General features: G+C 41.9%; 1 protein-coding gene across 4 annotated transcripts in view; it reads left to right on the forward strand.

Annotated features, from left to right (window-relative positions):
* The window catches only part of SNX25 (sorting nexin 25), a 172091-nt gene that overhangs the window by 63159 nt on the left and 86106 nt on the right, over window positions 1-22826 (forward strand). For all 4 annotated transcript variants that reach the window (XM_034771268.1, XM_034771266.1, XM_034771267.1 and 1 more), the window contains one exon: window positions 9338-9408. In XM_034771268.1, coding sequence (XP_034627159.1) covers window positions 9338-9408 — 71 coding nt within the window. The remainder of the gene's footprint in view (window positions 1-9337; window positions 9409-22826) is intronic.

The raw sequence follows: 22826 nt of genomic DNA on the forward strand, positions 1-22826 counted from the left end.
TTTTTTCTTTACAATAAAACACATCTCCCAGATTTTCAAAATATATCCGCACATGAGAAACTGTGCACGTGCATCCCATACTGGCCCACCCTTCATAGAGGCCTGTCGAGGTTCTTTTCTAGTGATACACTTGGTCAGCCTCTGCCTAAAGAATGAATGGACAAAGAGAAATCCTTGATGGCCCCTCAATGAAAGATATTATGGACAGTTTAAAACTAAGATGGGTCATTCCACATTCAAAACCTTCAGGATGGGATTTACCATCAAATGCCAAACAGACATACCTACCAGGCCATTAGTAACCTGTTGGGACAAAAACAAAAGCCCAGAGAGCAGAGTGTACTGTTTTATAATTCATATAGCTAGATTTCATAACAACTTATAAAAGCCTCTTAAAATTTATTCTACCTCACAAGAATCCTTGGGGGTAGGTAGACTGTTCAACTCTTCAAAAGGTTAAGAAGTGGCGTTAAAAATATAACAGCAACTTTTAAAAATCTCTTAAAGAACAGTCGCTTCCCTAATATTTGCCAGTGAGCACAGTAGTGTGGTGAAGGTGGAAAGTAGTTCTTTAAATGTCTGTGTTTTTTGGAGTATCGTTGTTTTAAAGCCAAGTGTATAGAGAAAGTTAGATATAATTTGTAGGGAGTGGTAGATTTCATGGCCATAGCCTTTTGTTTTTAAAGGGGAGCAGGGTATCTTTTATTATTTATTTTATTTTATTATGTTAAAGGCAACAATTGTGGATTAGGAAACTATCCAATTAGAACTGTTTGGACTGTTTCCTTCATATTCTCCTGCACTGCCTACATAAATTGGCCTTGATTTGGAAGGTTATGTTAAATCCTTCTCTATAAGTGTGTAGTTGACAATAGCCAACACGACAAAGTCATGCCCTTCACAACATTTCCACATCCTCTACGTGAAATATCTATCATTCTTAAATTCTATTGCTGAGACTTCACATCTTGACAAGAATTCTTTATTGGCTTATCTTTGATACAAGGAGTCTAAGTTCAGAAAGCCAACTCTTTCTCCTCCCCCCCTTCAACTTATCTGTCCTGTTTTAGGTCTTACATTATTCTGTGTGTTGTCTGTACATATTTTTTTTAGAGTTCTTTTTAAACAATAGAAGAACTTTGTTTTTTGTGTTTGAGAGAGACTTTTCAAGTCATAGTTTATTAGTATTAATAATATAAATTTTAGTTTATAATTGGATCCCTAGTGAAAACTTGCTCTCTTGCTGTGCAGACACATCCCTTTGGCTTCCATAAGTGAAAAACGTAAGAATGGCCATGCTAGGTCAGAACAATGGTCCATCTAGCCTACTATCTTGTCTTCCAACAGTGGCCAGCAATATTCCCTCTAATTTTTCCTATGCATGGGTGGAATGAATTTATGTGCACCAATATGGAGGTGATGTGTGGTGGGGGTTGGATGAAGGGGTTAGGTGTGTGGGAGGGAGCTCAGGGCTGGGACAGAGGCTGAGGTGCAGGGGAGTGAGGGCTCTGGCTCCATCTCCAGCTGGGGGTGCGGGGTCTAGGGTGGGGCTGGGAATGAGGGGTTCAGGGTGCGGGAGGGGACAGAGGGTTGGGGTGCAGGGGAGTGAGGGCTCCAGATGGGGGTGTGGGCTTTGGGATGGGGCTGGGGATGAGAGGTTTAGGGTGCAGCCCTACCCAGGGCTGTGGCGGGGAGAGAGGTGTCTCTCTCCGGCTGCTGCCGCCCTGGGGCTGGGGCCAGGGCCGGGGGAGTGCAGTGTGCACACCTGTGGCCCCCTTGGTGGCTTCCTGCATGGTTGTGCAGGCATGCACCTTAGAGGGAATGTAGGTGGCCAGTGACAGATGCTTCAGGTGGAATGAACTGAACAGGGCAATAACTGAATGATCCATCCCCTTCCATCCAGTCAGCATTTGGCAGTCAGAGGCCTACAGACACCTAGAGCATGGGGTTGTGTCACTGACTGTCTTGGATAATAGCCATTCATGGACCTATCCTCCATGAATTTATCTGGTCATTTTTTGAACCCAGTTATGCTTTTGGCCTTCACAACATCCCCTGACTGTGTGTTGTGTGAAGAAGTACTTCCTTTTGTTTTGTTTTAAACCTGTTGCCGATTAATTTCATTGGGTGACCCTTGGTTTTTGTATTATGTGAAGGGGTAAAGAACGCTTATGTATTTGCTTTCTCCACATCATTCATGATTTTATGCACCTCTATCATATCCCCCCTTAGTCATCTCTTCTGTAAGCTGAATAGTCCCAGTCTTTTTAATCTCCCTTCCTATGGAACCTGTTCCATACCCCTAATCGCTTTTGTTTCCCTTCTCTGTATTTTTTCCAAATCTAATGTATCTTTTTTGAGATGGGGTGGCCAGAATTGCATGCAGTATTCAAAATGTGGGCGTACTAGGGATTTTATAGTGGCATTATGATATTTTCTGTTATTATCTATGCCTTTCCTAATCGTTCCTAACATTCTGTTAGCTTTTTAGATTGCTGTCTCACATTGGAAAGATGTTTTCAGAGAACTGTCCACAATGACTCCAAGAACTCTTTAAGTGACAACAGCTAATTTAGACCCCAGCATTTTGTATGTATAGTTGGGATCAGGGTGGATTTGATTTAATAATAATATATGGAGATATACCTATCTCATAGAACTGGAAGGGACCCTGAAAGGTCATAGAGTCCAGCCCCCTGCCTTCACTAGCAGGACCAAGTACTGATTTTGCCCCAGATCCCTAAGTGGCCCCCTCGAGGATTGAACTCACAACCCTGGGTTTAGCAGGCCAATGCTCAAACCACTGAGCTATCCCTCCCAGCAGCCCCTCCATCAGCTCCGCACTCTGCCCCCCCCCCCCCCCCCCCCCCCCCCCCCCCCCCCCCCCCCCCCCCCCGCCCCCCCCCCCCCCCCCCCCCCCCCCCCCCCCCCCCCCCCCCCCCCCCACCCCCCCCCCCCCCCCCCCCCCCCCCCCCCCCCCCCCCCCCCCCCCCCGCCCCCGGCTCCCAGCAACTTCTGCCCACCGGCAGCCCCGCTGATCAGCGCCTTCCCCGCACCCAATCAGCTCTTCCGTGGCATGCAGGAGGCTCTGGGGAGGAGTGAGGGCATGGCAGGCTCAGAGGAGAGGGTGGGAAGGGGTGGAGTGGGGACAGGGCCTGTGCAGAGCCAGGGGTTGAGCAGTGAGCATCTCCCAGCACATTGGAAAGTTGGTGCCTGTAGCTCCAGCCCTGGAGTCGGTGCCTATACAAGGTCCTGCATAGTAACTTCTGAAGAGCCGCATGTGGCTCCGGAGCCACAGGTTGGCCACCCTGGTTCAACATTTCTCTCAAGCCCGATGTTGAGAACTTTGGCTGTGACAGTGCCATGTATTTTTTTCATGATTTTGTTTGCAAACTGTCATCAGATTAAGCCACTTCTTGATATAGTGCTCAAAACAGTCCACTACTGAGTTCCATCGCACGTCTTGTGGGAGCGTTAGCTTGGTTCCTCCCACTTTTTTCAGAGCAGCTGCTGCAAAGTGGTTGTTACGGAAGTATTTTGCAATTTCAACAACATTAGCCTTTATTTCTGGAACACTGAAGTCTTTGGCTAGGAGGACTCATCAAATGAGCACTGCAACCATATGTTATTAGCTTGGGACTCTCTTCTAAATGGCTTCTCATCTTGGATACATTTGCAGCATTATCTTTGACCAAGCTGCGGACTAGATATTTGAATTTTTTTTCCACAGTTTGTTATAGCTTTTGCTGCTACTTCTTGTAAGTATTCTGCTGTGTGTGCATTTCCTGATGTATCAATTGTTTCTGTAAGGAAGACATTCCCTTCTTCTATTCTCACACCAGCACATACAACAGGATCATTGTGGACATTGCTCCACCCATCAGTGACTGAACCATGTTAATGAAGTGTGGGCTCTCAATAATATGGAGAGGAGAATTTGTTGCATAAACAAACTGGGCAGTTTTCCCATCGATTACCTCTTTTTGTAATCTGCTGGTTCTTATCGCTAACTTATGTCTGTCTATGTGACATACATGATGTGACTGAAACACTGTCATTGCCAGATAACGCTGAAACTATAGAAAATGATGGTGATCTTGAAAGTGGATAGTCTTCAGAATCCTGTATGTTGAGGATGTATTCTCCTAGACAAAATAAGTCAATGCAGTTATTTAATTATTATTACCATTGTGGTCATTTAGTATTACTCAGTGCATTCACTGACACTCAATACTACTTTAAAGGTGAAATTGTAAAAGGAAGATCTGCCTATTTCAGCTATTTATTTTTTATATCAACTGCATCTAAAATGATAGTACCATAGAGTAACAACAATATTTTTTGCTCAAACATGAGAATTCAAGAATAATCCAGAAGGAAGACAGGCAGTCCTTAAGAAAGAAGTATGAAATAAAAAAAGGTTTACCAACCTGAAGATCCTGCATGTTCAGACATGTTCCTTTCATCATCTTCAACGCAGCTTTCTCGTGATGTTGTTTCATTCCGGCAACCAGGCCTTGCATTTCTTTGTTGCACTGTTTGCATTTTGCACACATGCCTGTCTTACCCACAGGTAGAGGAACTTCATTCAAATATTCCCAAACTAGGTCTCCTTTATAATGGCAAGAGGCCGTAGGCTTTCCCTTCTAGTGAGAGAATGGTATGGTAGATCTCAAATCAATGAGGGCTACACTCAGAAAGACTTCAAGACTTCTGGAATATGCTGCTCAAACAGGGGTAGGCAATCTATGGCACATGTGCCGAAGGCGGTACACGAGCTGATTTTCAGTGGCACTCACACTGCCCGGGCCCTGGCCACTGGTCTGGGAGGCTCTGCATTTTAATTTAATTTTAAATGAAGCTTCTTAAACATTTTAAAAATCTTATTTACTTTTGTCAGGGCTGGATCCCCACTTTGAACTTTAGGGTACAAATGTAGGGGCCTGCATGAAAACTTCTAAGCTTAACTACCAGCTTAGCTCTGGTTCGGCTGCCACCATTTCAATGGATTCCCTCCCTGGGAAGCCTTGAAAAACCTTCACCCATTCCCTGGTGAAAACAAATCCAAACCCCTTGGATTTAAAACAAGGGGAAATTAACCATTCCCCTCCTTCCTCCCACCAACTCCTGGTGAATCAGTTCCAACCCCCCCTGGGATCTACAACAGGGAGAAATTAACCATCCCCCCTCCTTCCTCCCACCAACTCCTGGTGAATCAGGATCCACCCCTTGGATCTTGAACAAGGAAAAATCAATCAGGTTCTTAAAAAGAGGGCTTTTAATTAAAGAAAAAGGTAAAAATCATCTCTGTAAAATCAGTATGGAAATTAACCTTACAGGGTAATCAAACTTAAAGAGCTCAGAGGACTCCCCTCTAGTTTTAGGTTCAAAGTACAGCAAACAAAGATAAACACTCTGGTAAAAGGTACATTTACAAGTTGAGAAAAACAAAGGAAAACTAACACGCCTTGCCTGGCTATTTACTTACAAGTTTGAAATAGGAGAGACTTGCTTAGAAAGATGTGGAGAACCTGGATTGATGTCTGGTCCCTCTCAGTCCCGAGAGCGAACACACTCCCAAAACAAAGGACACAAACAACAGCCTTCCCCCCCCAAGATTTGAAAGTATCTTGTCCCCTTATTGGTCCTTTAGGTCAGATGCCAGCCAGGTTACCTGAGCTTCTTAACCCTTTACAGGGAAAAGGATTTTGGAGTCTCTGGCCAGGAGGGATTTATAGTACTGTACACAGGACAGCTATTACCCTTCCCTTTATAGTTATGACAACTTTACATACAACAATAGTTTAGTTATATATTATAGACTTATAGAAAGAGACCTTCTAAAAACGTTAAAATGTATTACTGGCACGCGAAACCTTAAATTAGAGTGAATAAATGAAGTCTCGGCACATCACTTCTGAAAGGTTGCTGACCCCTGATCTATACAGAAGCCCCTGGAACCCCATAAGATTGGGTCCCTAATTCACGAACTGTTGGAACTCATTTACAAAACTTTTCTTAAACATTACATGAATATATTGTCTCATACTATAGAATTAGAATTTATAATCCCTATTCCATGATGATATCTTTGAGCAATAATGTATCTTAGTTAAAGCTATCTTTAGATTTTTTCCTCAAAAAGCATTTTATCAAAAAAATCCAATTTTAAATAAAAAAAAATCTGATTTTTTTTTATTTTTATTTTTTAAAATAATATTTTCCAGTGTGGATTACTTTGCACTTATCAACATTGAATTTCATCTACCGTTTTGTTGCCCAGTCACGCAGTTTTGTGAGATCCCTTTGTAATGCTTCACGGTCAGCTTTGGACTTAACTGTCTTGATTACCTTTTCATCCACCTACCTATATCTGCTGGAGAACTGGAATACCTTCCTTGGGCTTCTGCACTGGGTATGAAATATTGAAGGTTTCCAGAGCAAAAGATCATGTGACTTTGAAGGATAGCTACCTTCCAGTGCTGCTTTGTTATTTTGGGGAAAGTTTTGACTCCTGTTTTTGTGAAGTAGTTAAAATATTTATGTCCTTATTTCCTTTCATCAAGGAAAAGGGTCTTACAGATAAATTTTCTTCATAAGGATGTGAAAACCTTAAGAGAAAATACAAAATATATACATACAGTGGGATCACAACAATGTGACCCACAATCCTTGAACTTCCCTTCTCCCCAAATGTAAGGTCCTGTGGAAAGTTGAATGAGATTGCAGAGAATAGGGAAGGAAAGGAGAATCCTTACATATGAGGTCTGAAACCATAGGTAGTAGTTTTATATAGTGCCATAAGTTTGTGTGAGATAAAGAGGTTGAACGAACTAGAAGTGGCTGAGAATGAAAGATGATAAAGGGAGGAAGCTGATGGTTAATTTTCCCTCTGATTAGCAGCTGTGATGAAGGTAGCGCAGTATCACAATTGTTATTTTATTTGTGGAGCACCACGGGTTACTAGATGCTTCATGGTAAAACATAGACTACAGCCCTGCCACAAAGCTTATTTTCTTGCTTTAGAAGTGATGAGAAGAGTAAGGATAACAAACAGTAGGGGAAGGGGATTGGCGCAGGGAAAGACAGGGGTACCAACAACATGAGCCTGTGATCACACAGTTTACAACATGTGCAGCTCTTTTAAAAAAAAAAATGAAATGGAGTAAGCTAAAAAGAACTGAAAAATAATTGACTCGCTTATGCATTAGTTTTTTATTTCCAGTAACCCAGATAATTTATTTTTTTTTCTCGCCATTTTAGTCCTATTAGGATTGCTTAAATGCTTTCACAGCTTAGATATTCTAGGCATCATAGCAATTCTAATAGTTAGGACTAGAGTGGCAAGAAAAAAATAACATACTTGGTTCCCAATTACCCAGATAAATTATCTGTGGTACTAATTTGGCTGCCTTTTACCATAGTATCTGAGCACTCACACTGCTTAATGTAGTTATACTCACCACACCCCTGTGTGGTAGAGAAGTGCTACTACCTCCATTTTTACAGAGGAGGAGCTGAGGCACAAAGAGAGACTAAGGCCTAGTCTTCACTTACCGGCTGGTCCGGCGGCACGCCATCGATGTTCTGTGATCGATTTATCGCGTCTGGTTAAGACGCGATAAATCGATCCCGGATCGATCCCGGAAGTGCTCACAGTCGGCGCCGGTACTCCAGCTCGCCGAGAGGAGTACGCGGCGTCGACGGGGGGAGACTTCCTGCCGCGTCTGGACCGCGGTAAGTCCGGACTAAGGTACTTCGAATTCAGCTACGTTATTAACGTAGCTGAATTTGCGTACCTTAGTCCGAAGTCCGGACTAAGTGGGGACCAGGCCTAAGTGACTTTCCCAGGTGTCACAGGAAGTCTGTGTTCTAGCAAGGAATTTACTCTAGTCCCAGGCTAGCACAGTGACCAGTGGGCCATTCTTCCTCATAGGTATTTTGAAAAGCATGTGCTGTTGAGTGAAATCAACTGGGATAAAGTAATGGCAGAAAAAGTCCAATGCAGTATGGAAGGTGTTCAAAAACAAACGTATGCGTAAATTTACAGTAGCCATAAAAACTGGTTAGGCACATTTTCTGAGAATGTTAGAAAAGTTCAGAAACTATTAGTTAATCCTCATCTCCTCACTAATATGCTCAGAGGAAAAGTGTTGAATATCTCTGACAGAATAATTAAAGTTTCAGTGAAGCAAGGAGTTTATGAAAGCCATAAAGATGAATGAACAGTAGAAATATCTTGAATAAAAATATCACCACTTAACTATGTTATCTTCCAACTGCTGCTGCTGTGTGCAGTTTGTTTTTTCTTTCTGTACAAATGTATCTACCTCCCAAGCTTCAAATATAGGTCTGTGTGTAACTCAGGTCAGGAACAGGGACAAATGACCAAGCAGCCAAGTTATTAATTATAAGGACATAACTTTCAGTGACTGCTTTTTTTTTTGTTAACTGTGGTTCTTACTCTTTTGCTTTTTCTGGGGTAGGAAAAGGGATGGTAGAGGAAACCCCATCCTTCCCTTCCCTTACTCTGCCACTCTGAGCATGTCTGTCTCTGATGGGAGGGAGGGGGGGGAATTCTCTTTTCTTTCTTAGCAGAATTTGTTCATTATGCCTGGACAGCACAGTGTATTTCCCTTTTCAGCAGGGTTTCTCAAGGACTTGCAGTTTACTCGTTGATTGAGTAACCTTGAGTCTACTACACCTCATTCTGTACATTGACATTGTACAAAGTAATGGATTTTGGTTTTAAAGCCTTAAAAGATACAGACCCTGACTGCATCATCCTTACAGCTACCTGAATTCCTTCCCCTTTGAATATTACAATTGCATGTTACATCAGCGAACAAGTCTGCCTTTGTTGTAGGAGGCCATTGCACGTGGAACTCTCTCCTGAAATCTGTCTCAGTTTTACAATGAAGTCTTAATTATTCCCTCAGGCATGTTTTTAATTTCACCACTCTGCCAAGTTTATTACATTCAGTCTCACTCTGTTTGCCAACATTACTTTGTTTCACCTTTAAATTTTAAGACCATGGTTTTGTATTACACTTTCATTAATTGTATTGAGTTTTTAAGAACCTGTCATACAGTATCCCAAGGGTTTCAGTGGAGACAAGGGGACATCCAAATTATTGCTGGGTTTTTTGAATGATTTTCATTTTTTGTTTGTTCCATCTTTGAGAATTCTCCTCTCCCACTCTGTTTCCAGACATACTTGCCCTCTGAATGGGAATGTGAGTTTGTTCTACATTTTTACTTCTAAAAGTGTGCAATGTGAAGAGCAAATTTATAAAAGACCATCTTTTATCTTTTTTTTCTCCCCTCTTAAAACTAGGTATCAAATCGTAGTGGAAATAGTTCAAGCAACCACAATCAGCAACTTTCCCCAAATGAAGAGACAGAAAGGTAAGCATGCATTCTGTTCAGAGTTTTAATATAATAAACGTGATATCTGAATGTAAGACATGTACATAGCTGAGTTTGTGTGCACAGCTATTGGACAGATTTTGAGAATGTGGCTTCCAACATTAGATTTTAATATTCCAGTTTTCACACTGTGACGGGTTGGATCACAGAAACCCCCTTGGGAGCTGCCACCTGATGTGCCAAGAGTACTTCTGTCCCTGCTTTCCCTGCCAGCTCGGGACCCCAGCACCCTGTCTTTCTGAGCCAGACACGCCCGTCTGCTCCAACACAGACCCAGGGTCTGAACTGCTTGCCCCAAAGCTGCAGACTTAACTGAAAGCAGCTCACAGAAGTGTTCTTGTCTCTAACACTCAGATGCCCAACTCCCAATGGTGTCTAAAACCCAAATAACTCCGTTTTACCCTGCATAAAGGTTATACAGGGTAAACTCATAAATTGTTCGCCCTCTAAAACACAGAGATATATGCACAGCTGTTTGCCCCCCCCCCCCAGGTATTAATACATACTCTGAGTTAATTAAGAAGTAAAAAGTGATTTTATTAAATACAGAAAGTAGGATTTAAGTGGTTCCAAGTAGTGACAGACAGAACAAAGTGAATTACCAAGTAAAATAAAATAAAACACGCCAGTCTATGTCTAATCCAACTGAATGCAGATAAAATCCTTACCAGTTCCAGACTGCTTCCTTTTACAGACTAATCTCCTTTTAGTCTGGGTCCAGCAATCACTCACACCCCTTGCAGTCACTGTCCTTTGTTCCAGTTTCTCTCAGGTATTTTTGGGGGTGGAGAGGCTCTCTCTTTAGCCAGCTGAAGACCAAATAGAGGGGGTCTCCCCTGGGCTTAAATAGACTTTCTCTTATGGTTGGAGACCCCCTCCTCTCTCCTATGCAAAGTCCAGCTGCAAAAAATGGAGTATTGGAGTCACCTGGGCAAGTCACCTGTCCACGCATGACTGAGTTCCTTACCAGCCAAGCCACATTCCTGGGAAAGCCTAGATGTGGATTGGTGTCTCCAAGTTCATTGTTGGTGTAAGTGTTTCTTGATGGGGCACTTAGTGAGAATAGTCCTTTCTCAGGAAGTTGATCAACTGCTTTACTACAGCCTACTTAGAATCAAACAAGTATGCAGCCAATATTCATAACTTCGAATACAAAAATTATACATGCCTACAAATAGGATTAATAGATTCAGTAGATCATGACCTTTACAGGGATATGTTACATGGCCTATGTAGCATACAACACATTCTAGTTATGCTATATATATATATACACATACATAAGCATATTTCCATAAAGCCTTATGGGGGGCACCGACCGTCACACATACACTTACTAAAGATGTACTTAGTTTTGTTTTACTTGTTCAATTGTGGTTAAAATTTATTTGCCAAAATCTTACTGTTTCATTGTAGACAAAGTTCAGAAAGTAAATAATATCTGTCTCTGGTACACCTACCCTTGTTATATTAAGGTTTTTGTAATAACATGGTATTTTACATGGTACAGTAAAACCTCTTATATTACTGAATTTCACATATTTGCTGGCTAATACTTGTCATTGCATCACTGTTCAGAATTAACCCTCTAATCCAGTCCTATAAAAAAAATTCTCTAGTATATACTCCCCTTGATACTTCCTTGCACCAATATTATTATGTAGGAGTTTGGGTTTCTCTGATCTAAATGACAGAGAGCACTGTGGGGTTGATCCTCATAAGCTTGCGAGAAAGGAGGACATTTTGAGGACACATTCAAAATATGTTATGGATTCATGAAGCAGTGTCTCAGTCTCTGTGAAGCTGTCTGGTTTACCAGTTAAAAGTGAAGGGATTACAGTTCTGAGGAAATGGATTACTGTATATTGAAAGGGTGGGGTGTGGGAAAGGAGTAGGGACAGTGTAACACAGAATGAAAGGTCAGGTGAAGGGGCCAAAATGTACACAGTCTGATTCCGATTTTCCTGCAGGTTCTCATTAATATACCTGGGCAATGACGGGCCTCAGTACAATAACTACTTTCCACACACAAGAATACACATACAATGAAAGCTGGCTGTAAACTTGCCCTGCTAAGTGTTTCAGAAGAGGCAGCTCTCCCTGCACCCCCAATCATTTTTCACCTTTATTTTTGCTGATAGATCAAAGAAAATTCCAATCCTCAAGCTAGAATGGCTGGGCCCATTCCCCATCATCTCCTCTGAATTTACTGAAATTGTGATCTTATCATTGTTGAGGCTTGTACTATGTGAGCAGTTAAATGAATATTATGTCCTTTTCTTTTTATATGCTTCAATACACTCCTTCTCCAATTTTTAAAATACCTATTTTATTATCCTTTCAAGATATATGCTGTATACTTCTTAAAAATATTTATGTTCATGTACAATTTATGCTCCCACTTATGAGTATTTTATTTGACTTTGTTTTCTTTTCTCAATAAATGTGAAATTGTGGTGATAGTAACAATACTGGACACAGTTTTCATGTGGGCATGGACAAATATTTTTTAAGGTACAGTAATAGAAACAGAGAGTATTAGTTTTTGTCCGTAATCTAATATGGAAGGGAGACTTCCAAAGTGTGTAGTGGAGATGTGTCTGAGTTTTCCTCCAGGCTTTAAAAATAAAATTCCAGTGTCATTAATTCTTGCATTTTTTATCATGAGTCTTGCAATATTTGGTTTCTCAGAATCCCAGGTGCTGGAATCAAAAGATTGCATGAGAAACTGTTTTCATTTAAAGAAAATAAATTTCTAGTTCTAATGCATGCAGAGGAAAGCCTTAAAATATGACTTAAATGCACCCTAAAGGTTCAGGAAACCCCCAACATTTATCATTTAACTTTTTTTTTTTCAAGCCAGTCTTCTGTGTTTTGGAGCCTGAGTCATATTTTTGAATGCTTGAAGTTGGCACCACTGAAATTCCTTTCTTTTATAACATAAAGTAGAGCTAACTATCTGCTGATCCATAACAAATTGCTTGTACTGTAACAAAGCAAAAGGAAACCTGAAAATCAGTGTTAGGTTAACTGTCCATTAGAGAAAGGGACTATTGTCCAGATGAAAGGTTAATTTACTGGAAAGAGTTTTCTCTTTCTTATTTTATTACTTTATAAAACAAACTTACGAGTCCATTAAAAAAATTAATTTTTCCAAGTGTATGGTTGCCTACAGTTGCTGGTATTAAGGAGCTCTGTGCTTTGTTGTGACAAGACTTGATTTATAGGACAAGTTGTACAAAAATATTGTACCCCAAAATGCTTTACAAAGATAGATACTATTAAAGTTTTTCAGGTCTGATTAAAAAAACTAACAAGCAAACTAGGGCTGTCAAGCGAGTAAAAAAATTAATCATGATTAATTGTGCAGTTCAAAAAATTAATTGAGAATAATCATGCTGTTAAACAATAATAAAATACCATTTATTTAAATATTTTTGATATTTTCTGCATTTTCAAATATATTGATTTCAGTTACAACATAGAATACAAAGTGTACAGTGCTCACTTTTTATTTATTTTTATTACAAATATGTGCACTTTAAAAATCAAAATAAATAGTATTTTTCAGTTCACCTAATATAAGTACTGTAGTGCAATCTCTTTATCATGAAAGTTTAACTTACAAATGTAGAATTAGGTACAAAAAAAACTGTTCAAAAAGAAAACAATGTAAATCTTTAGAGCCTGCCAGTCCACTCAGGCCTACTTCTTATTCAGCCAAAAGTTTTACATTGTTTTGTTTTTGAGTGCAGTTATGTAACAAAAAAATTCTACATTTGTAAGTTGCACTTTCACAATAAGGAGATTGCACTACAGTACTTGTATGAGGTGAATTGAAAAACATTTTCTTTTATCATTTTTACAGTGTACGTATTTGTAATAAAAGATAATAATATAAAGCAAGCACTGTACACTTTGTATTCTGTGTTGTAATAGAAATCAGTATATTTGAAAATGTAAAAAAAATCCAAAATATTTAAATTTCAATTGGTATTCTGTTTAATAGTGCGATTAAGACTGTGATTGTTTTGACTTAATCGCGTGAGTTAATTGTGGTTAATCGACAGCCCTAAAACAAACCTTATCTCCCCATATAAATAATGAGATTCAGGAATGTGGTTCCTGATGGGAGGAATGTACATAATTACTAAGTTGTAATTTTTGCCTTGGCCAATGCTCTTATTACTTTTCAGTTTATATAAATATATCTAATCTACCATTATAGGGTCCCTTAATTGAGGAATTTACTGAAAATACCTATTCAAGTATTGTGGATTAGAATAACAATGATAAACTAAATAATAGTTAAAACTTGTAAGGCTATGTCTACACTATGAAACTAGGTCAAATTTATAGAAGTTGATTTTTAGGAAGCGATTTTATATAGTCGATTGTGTGTGTCCCCACTAAGCGCATTAAATCGGCGGAGTGCGTCCACGCTTTCGGAGCGTTGCACTATGGGTAGCTATCCCACAGTTCCCGCAGTCTCCGCTGCCCATTGGAATTCTGGGTTGAGCTCCCGATGCCTGATGGGGCAAAAACATTATCGCGGGTGGTTTTGGGTATATGTCGTCAGTCGCCCCTACCTCCATGAAAGCAAAGGCAGACAATCGTTTTGCGCCTTTTTTCCATGCAGACGCCATACTGCTTTCAGCAGACGGTGCAGTAGGACTGCTAACCGTCGTCATCCAACCACCACTTCTGCTGCAACTCTGCTCTCCTGGTGCCACGAATCGACCTCGCAGGTCCTCTCATCGTTCTTTATAAATATCTATTCTCATCTATCCCGTCGTCATCCACCGCTGCAACTCTGCTCTCCTGCTCGGGTCTCAATAGTGAATTTCTCCATGTTGTCTGTCATGGGCTCCCAGGAACGTGTGTTCTTCCTCGGGAAATGTGTGTGGTGCTGATCATTGTCCTCCACGGTTTCCACTGCAACTGTGCTCTCCTGGTGCCATGAATCCACCTCGCAGTCCTCTCGTTGTTTGGTATAAATATCTATTTTCGTGGCATCTGTTATCCACCGCTTCCGCTGCAACTCTGTTCTCCTGCAGACGCCATACCATGGCAAACATGGAGCCCACTCAGCTCACTGCTGCTATTGTGAGCATTGTAAACACCTTGTGCATTATCCTGAAGTATGTGCAGAACCAGAACCTGCAAAAGCAGGCAAGGAGGCGACGACAGTGTGATCACGATAGTGATGAGGACTTGGACATCCTGGTGGTAACGGGGCAGGTTCCTGTCGTGGAACGCCGATTCTGGGCCTGTGAAACAAGCACAGACTGGTGGGACCGCATAGTGTTGCAGGTCTAGGATGATTCCCAGTGGCTGCGAAACTTTCGCATGCATAAGGGCACTTTCATGGAACTTTGTGACTTGCTTTCCCCTGCCCTGAAGTGCAAGAATACCAAGATGAGAGCAGTCCTCACAGTTCACAAAGCGAGTGGTGATAGCCCTCTGGAAGCTTGCAGTGACAGACAGCTACCAGTCAGTCGGGAATCAATTTGGAGTGGGTAAACCTACTGCGGGGGCTGCTGTGATCCAAGTAGCTAATGCAGTCACTGAGCTGCTGCTATAAAGGGTAGTGACTCTGGGAAATGTGCAGGTCATAGTGGATGGCTTTGCTGCAATGGGATTCCCTAACTGTGGTGGGGCGATAGACGGAATGCATATCCCTATCTTTGGACCGGACCACCTTGGCAGTCAGTACATAAACTGCAAGGGGTACTTTTCAATGGTGCTGCAAGCACTGGTAGATCACAAGGGACATTTCATTGACATCAGCATGGATGGGATGGCCAGGAAAGGTACATGACGCTCGCATCTTCAGGAACTCTGGTCTGTTTGAACAGCTGCAGGAATGAACTTACTTCCCAGACCAGAAAATAACTGTTGGGGACATTGAAATGCCTATAGTTATCCTTGGGGACCCAGCCTACCCCTTAATGCCATGGCTCATGAAGCCTTACACAGGCACCCTGGACAGTAGTAAGGACTTGTTCAACTAAAGGCTGAGCAACTGCAGAATGGTGGTAGAATGTGCATTTAGACATGTAAAAGTGCGCTGGCGCAGTTTACTGACTCGGTTAGACCTCAGTGAAACCAATATTCCAATTGTTATTGCCACTTGCTGTGTGCTCCACAGTATCTGAGAGTAATAGGGAGATGTTTATGGCAGGGTGGGAGGTTGAGGCAAATTGCCTGGTCACTGATTACGGGCAGCCAGACACCAGGGCGATTAGAAGATCACAGCAGGGCGCGCTGTGCATCAGAGAAGCTTTGAAACCAGTTTCGTGACTGGCCAGGCTTCGGTTTGACAGTTCTGGTTTTTTCCTTGATGAAAACCTGCCCTCTTGGTTCACTCTACTTCCTTGTTAGCCAACCGCCCCCCCCCTCGATCACCACTTGCAGAGGCAATAAAGTCATCATTGTTTCAAAATCATGCATTCTTTATTAATTCATTACACAAATAGGGGGGATAACTGCCAAGGTAGCCCGGGAGGGGTGGGGGAGGAGGGAAGCACGGGGTGGCGGAGGGGAAGGACAAGGCCACACTGCACTTCAAAACTTATTGGATGCCAGCCTTCTGTTGCTTGGGCAGTCCTCTGGGGTGGAGTGGTTGGGTGCTCAGAGCTCCCCCACCCCGCGTTCTTCGGCGTCTGGGTGAGGAGGCTATGGAACTTGGGGAGGAGGATGGGCGATTACACAGGGGCATCAGCGGTAGTTTGTGCTCCTGCTGTCTTTCCTGCAGCTCCACCAGATGCCAGAGCATATCAGTTTGATCCCCCAGTAGCCTCAGCATTGCATCCTGCCATCTCTCATCTTGCTCCCGCCACCACTCTTTTTGCTCCTGCCACCTCTCATCTTGTTTGTTCCTTCTGTCCTTGTGTTCATTTTCTGCTTTCCTGGACTCTGACATTGTCTGCCTCCACGCATTCTGCTGAGCTCTTTCTTTGCGGGAGGACTGCATGAACTCAGAGAACATTTCATTGCAAGTGCGTTTTTTTCACCTTCTTATCTGCGCTAGCCTCTGGGACGGAGATGATAGGGGGAGTGTTGAAACATTTGCAGCTGTGGGAGGGAAAAAAAAGGAGAGTAGTATTTAAAAAGACACATTTTAGAGAACAATGGGTAGACTCTTTCACGGTGAACCAAGCTGTTAACATTACATAGCATATGTGCTTTCGTTACAAGGTCGCATTTTGCCTCTTATATTGAGGGCCTGCCGGTTTGGTGTGAGAGATCACACACGCTGGGCCGGGCAACAGAATTCGGCTTGCAGGCAGCCCTGGTAAGCCACAGTCTTTCAGCTTCTTCAACCTTCATAATATGTGGGAATGGTTTCAAACAGCAGCGCCCTCCTTTCCCATACCAAGCTCCCATTCGGTTGGCCATTTAAAAGGAGGGGCAGTACTGGCCGCGAATGCATCCCAAGTCTTCATGGCAAATTAATCATTAAACACGCTTGCTTTTAAACCATGCATTATATTTACAAAGGTACACTCACCAAAGGTGCCTTCTCTGGCTTCCTGGTCCGTGAGCCCGCCTTGGGAGGGTTGGGTTGGGAGGGTATTGGCTCCAGGGTGATAAACAGTTCTTGGCTGTTGGGGAGAATGGTTTCTCCGCTTGTGTGCTGTGTGCTATCCTCATCCTCCTCCTCTCCCTCGTCCCCAAAATCCTCATCCCAGTTGCATGAGACTTCCCCCCTTGCAGGTGTCCACAGACAGGGGTGGGGTAGTGGTAGGGGCCCCCCCAGAATTGCATGCAGCTCATCTTAGAAGTGGCATGTCTGGGGCTCTGACCTGGAGCGGCTGTTTGCCTCTTTGGTTTTTTGGTAGGCTTGCCTGAGCTCCTTAATTTTCACGCGGCGTTGCTGTGGGTCCCTGTTGTAGCCTCTGTCCATCATGCCCTGGGAGATTTTTTCAAATGTTTTGGCATTTTGTCTTTTGGAACAGAGTTGTGATAGCACAGATTCGTCTCCCCAGACAGCGATCAGATCCAGTGCCTCCTGTTTGGTCCATGCTGGACTCTTTTGCGTTTCCGGGACTGCATGGTCACCTGTGCTGATCAGCTCACCACGCTGGCCAAACAGGAAATGAAATTCAAAAGTTCCTGGGGCTTTTGCTGTGTATTTGGCTAGTGCATCTGAGTTGAAAGTGCTGTCCAGAGCGGTCACAATGGAGTGCTCTGGGATAGCTCCCGGAGGCCAATACCGTCGAATTGCATCCATGCTACCCCAAATTCAGCCCGGCGATGTCTATTTCAGCGCTAATTCCCTCATTGTGGAGGAGTACAGAAATCGATTTTAAGAGCCCTTTAAGTTGACAAAAATGGCTTCGTTGTGTGGACAGGGGCAGGGTTACATCGATCTAACGCTGCTAAATTCGACTTAAACTTGTAATGTAGACCAGGGCTAAGTCTAGTCTAGTTTTTTTTTCCTCTTCCTTTACTTTTCTTTTGTGGAGTTGGTTCTGTATTTTATTTGAAGTTTTGTTATGTCCTATTGCTTAAAAACAACCATTATAACAATACTCTTTACTAGCCAGCAGCATAGTGGGGTGGAATGTTGAGGCTAGCCTTAATTCCTAATTTAGGACAATAGCAGTTTTGATTTCCTACAGCTACCTTAGAGTTGAACTACTCCTAAATATCCTTAGTTTCTGAAAATTTTCTAAGGTTGAAGTTTTGTTAGAGGAAATGTAGTTGTATAATGTATACTTTTGCAATTCTCATAATGTTCTGCAGGCTTATCGTTTAACCTTGCAGCTATTTGTGTCGCACCCCACATACCAGCTTTCCCACAGTCAATATGATTTAAGGTTTCACAGTCCATAACCATTTTTTTTCCAATTATTGTTCAAAATATTGTCACAAAGTGCACTAGTTAGTAACTATTCTAATCTGCCGAAAGGTAGAATAAACTTCAAGTTCTTCATCTGTTTTAGTTATTCTCCTAAGGATTTCTTCCTCCAAAATATTCAGGGTCAACCTAGCTGGAGCTGACCTTCAAAGGACACAGTCAACAGGTATAAGGTTCAAATTTTGTTTATTTTTAAGGTGGGCAGGAAGTTATTTGAAAAAGCAAATATAATGTGTTTGTTAATTTCAGTGAAAATATTTTAAAGAAAAACACCATTACCTTGTGAACCTGATCAGAACAGCTTAGTTCTAACCTGCACCTGTGCCCTAACAGGTGTCCTGGGTGTGTCCCAGGACATCCTTTGTGATTCTTTCTTGCCCCCTGCCTCCCCCCCCTCCACCCCAACCCCAACCTCAGTCAGGAAGCTCCTGGCTCTGTATTCACTCACAGCTCTTAACTTACATTCTGGTGGTGGTTTTAGTCCTACTGTCATCTGTGAATTCCCCTTCCCTCCTCTTCTGAAGACTGCCACAGCCCTTATTGGAGATGGCTAGGTTTGCTTCTGCAGGAGTGCAGTTTCTTTGCTACTTGGGCAGCTTTAAAGGCAGAGGATTGGAACAACTAGCACCACATGACCAGCATATGCTCCACAGACCAATCAGTTGCAAGTGTTTTGTTAATACATAATGGCAGACACTTTGCTAGTACATGACAACCAGAAAGAAAAATTGACCAGCCTGGTTTAATTACACAGCTGATTGAATAGCAAAAATTAACAGACAACATAACAAATGAAAAATGGGCATTAGACTTTTAAAATTCTTTTGTTGTTAATTATCTGCTATTGGTACCATTTGTTGCCTAGATCACTTGGTGACAGGGTGGTTTTATTAAATAGATAGAGTACTGTAATTTTAAAAATATTTTTATTCTGTAATTGTTCCTACTGCTCTAAGCAGTGAAACATGGTCTGTGATATTATTTCTTTTCAGTTTCACGTTTCTTGAATCTTCTGGACCATAGGGGCAAATATCTCAGCGGTCTGAGATGCAGGAATACTTTGAGAGGTTCAGTGATTCACAGTAGTGATGCCTGTTGTGGATGATTTAATTTCTATGGCCAGGAGAGTTATTTGTGGTAATTACTAACATTTAAGTGACAAGAAACCTAATGTAGCATCAAATGCTTTCTGAGGTGTTGACTTTTTATTTTTGCATCATGCAGCACACTGAATAGATGCTCTAGTTTTAAACACTTGCATTGTAGGTTACTTTCCTCATTTTCCCAGACAAACCTGCTGAATCTGATTTTATGCTTATCTGCTGCCTCATTTCCACTCCTCCCCCCACAAAAAAATAGTCAAAGGATTGTAACTATGACTGTTGGAGGGGGAGTGCTTTTTTGCTCATCTTGTGTTTTGTATGCTGATTTTTGGACTATGCTCTTCTCTATTGCGGCTTTTGCTCAGGTCAAAGAATTCCCATCTTTCTACAGTTAGTGTCAGTTATAAAACTCTGATAATTTTGTCTTTTGATGAGAAGTGATTGTTTACTGAGAAAGCATCAGGTCTAATTTGGTCACAAATTTAGGTTTAGTAAAATTCAGTTTTTAAAAAATCTAAGACTGGTAGAAATATTTCTGTGAAATTCTGCTTCTTTTATTCTAATCTTAGCAGAAACAGTTTGTAAGATGATATACATTCCTCTGCAGTATTTTAACATAGGCATTGTAGCATTATGTGAGTGGGAGAGAACCAGAAAGTGAAATTGACTAGAAACTGGTAAGAGACAAAAATAAAACTAACTTGTATATTTTCATTGTCCAAATTAAGAGAGAGATTCAGAAAGTAAAGATAGAGTAAAACTGCAAATAGTAAACTTTTCAACTGATTTCTGTTAATAATCTAATGGGTGGTTCATAATCTAAAAATGTGTTCTTTTTTTTTTAAACAAGTACAACTCTTTTACTCTGCCAGTTCAGCATTTTTGTTTCTTCTGTTATTAATTATTATTATTGTATTACATTAGTGCAAAGAGGCCCAAACCAGGACCTGGGGCACCCTTTTGCTAGATGGTGTACCAACCAATATGAAGATACAATCCTTGTGCCAAATAGCTTACAATTAACTGGATCTCTACTTACAGTTTTTGCCAACAACCCAGCAACGCTTGTAGCATCACCCACCAATTTTCAGTTCCCTGCCTTCCACATGACTCTAGCATGAGCAGAGAAATCCATCCTAGGAGAACTGGAAAAAACACTCCCTCATTAGAGCTTTTCAGACACTGTATTTTAATTGTCCAAAGGGCATCACACTTGACAAAATCACTCCCTTCCAAGCAGGGAGTGAGAAAGTGTGGCCTGAAAGGGAACTCTGCCCAAGAAATCCTTGGTGCAGAACTAGATTTCTCAGGGTGAGCATTCCCATCAAGTATAAAGATATTTGTATTTATAGGCAGAGCTGAAGACTAATGGAGAAGCAGAACCGTTGCAACAGGACTGTTTGTGGGGAGAATTCTTAAACAGACAGCTATAAAAACATCTTTTAGACATCATTTACCCTGAAGCTCAGTCTTCAGTCTGACTTGAAGTATCTACTTTTTTTTTCTCTTAAGCCAGTAGGTCAGGATGTAATAATATCAGTACTCAGATAGCATTTTATATCTTCAGCACAGCATAGGCACTATTGGATTTTAATTCTAACAAAACTCTAGCATGGACTCCCTTCTTTGTTTCTGTATCGGTGATAGGCTGTTCTCAGAGAACTGTGGTTGTGCTAGCATGGGTACTACTCTCAACTCTGTGTGTAGAGAGAGAATAGTTCCTGCAGGTCAGGGTTTGGGTTATAGTGCAACTGACCTAGGCATAACCATTGTTGGTTCTAATTCACATTTCCAAAAGCAGTTTCACTGAATCTTCTCTTTATTCCTGATTGGGATCTTCCAGACATGCTAGTGGTGCTAATGGAGCTTGCTGTTCCACTGTTCAGTTGGAGAGATGCCTGTCATTGGGCACATGCTCACATAACTTCTGAGGTGAGGAGTTCCCACCCTGCTCCAAACAGAGGATATGCATGTTGGATGCTCACTGGAGAATAGTGCAAACTCACTCCCTTCCAGAAGTTTGCCTTTATTGCTCACTTAAACAGCAAAACTAATATTAGCCTAGGTTTTCTCCCCTACAGGACCTCTCTGTGTGTTTTCACTGGAGTTACTTCTGTCACATTAACCTAAGTGTCAGATGATTCCGTTAGAGTCCTGGAATTTGCCACCTTTTAGGGAATTATACAATCTAAAATCTATTGTAAAAATCAAAAGTTTCACATTCATTTCATCCAATATCCTGTCTTTGATTGTGACAAGTTCCAGGTGCTTCAGGGGGAGGTGTAAGAATGCCTGTACTAAAATTCATATGAAATCCTGGAATTGCATCTAAACAGGTTTTCTTCCTAATCCCAGTCAACTACAGGTGGTATTTACTGGAGCATGAATGCTTATATTACTTATATAATTTAATCAATCTAGTACTGATGTAAAAATGCTTCTTGGCTATATAAATCCGCCCAATCCTTTCTTGAATCCCACTAAACTCTTGGCCTTCATTATGTCTTGTGGCAGTTAGTTCTACAGGTCGGTTACGTGTTAGGTCAGGGGTGGCCAACCTGAGCCTGAGAAAGAGAGCCAGAATTTACCAATGTACATTCCCAAAGAGCCACAGTAATACGTCAGCAACTCCTCTTGCCCTGCTCCCAGCACCTCCCACCCACTGGCAGCCATGCCGATCAGCACTTCCCCTTCGCTCCCCGCACCTCCCGATCAGCTGTTTTGTGGCATGCAGGTGGCTCGGAGGGGGGAGGAGCAAGGGCATAGCAGGCTCGGGGGAAGAGGCGGGAAGGGGTGGAGTGGGGGCAGGGCCTGTGGCAGAGCCAGGGGTTGAGCAGTGAGCACCGGCTGGCACATTGGAAAGTTGGCGCCTGTTGCTCCAGCCCCAGAGTTGGTGCCTATACAAGGAGCCTCATATTAACTTCTGAAGAGCTGCATGTGGCTCTGGAACCACAGGTTGGCCACTCCTGCGTTAGGTTTAAAATGGGAAAAATAGTGTTCCCACTTGTCAGTTTTAAATTTCCATCTCCGTTCCCTTGTGAAATGTTTACTATGTATAGTGCCATTCTTGGAATCCTTGATTTGAAAATTCCCCTTAGGTTGTATAAGTATTTTCTGTGATTAACCAACTGGTGGCAAGTGCTTATAAATAAGAGTAATTCTTTTCCTTAACCTCAAAAGAATTAGTTTTACCTTTATTTTAGCTGTTTTGTCATGGGCTTGTGAAAGAACCCTGTTTACTGTACTTTCCAACTTGAGGTCAATTGGCATTTTCAGAATTAAGCAAATACTTTTCTAGGCCCAGGCAGGCTTTACATTTTGAAAGTTCAGTCTCAGAGAGTTTACAGAGGTTTATGATGATCAGTAAATGCTGCAGTGAGGGTTAGTCACTGTTGACCTTCATCTTAAAATGTTAAGCAGATTTTTTG

This window comes from Trachemys scripta, chromosome 5 (genome assembly GCF_013100865.1).
Source record: "Trachemys scripta elegans isolate TJP31775 chromosome 5, CAS_Tse_1.0, whole genome shotgun sequence".
NCBI lineage: Eukaryota > Metazoa > Chordata > Testudines > Emydidae > Trachemys > Trachemys scripta.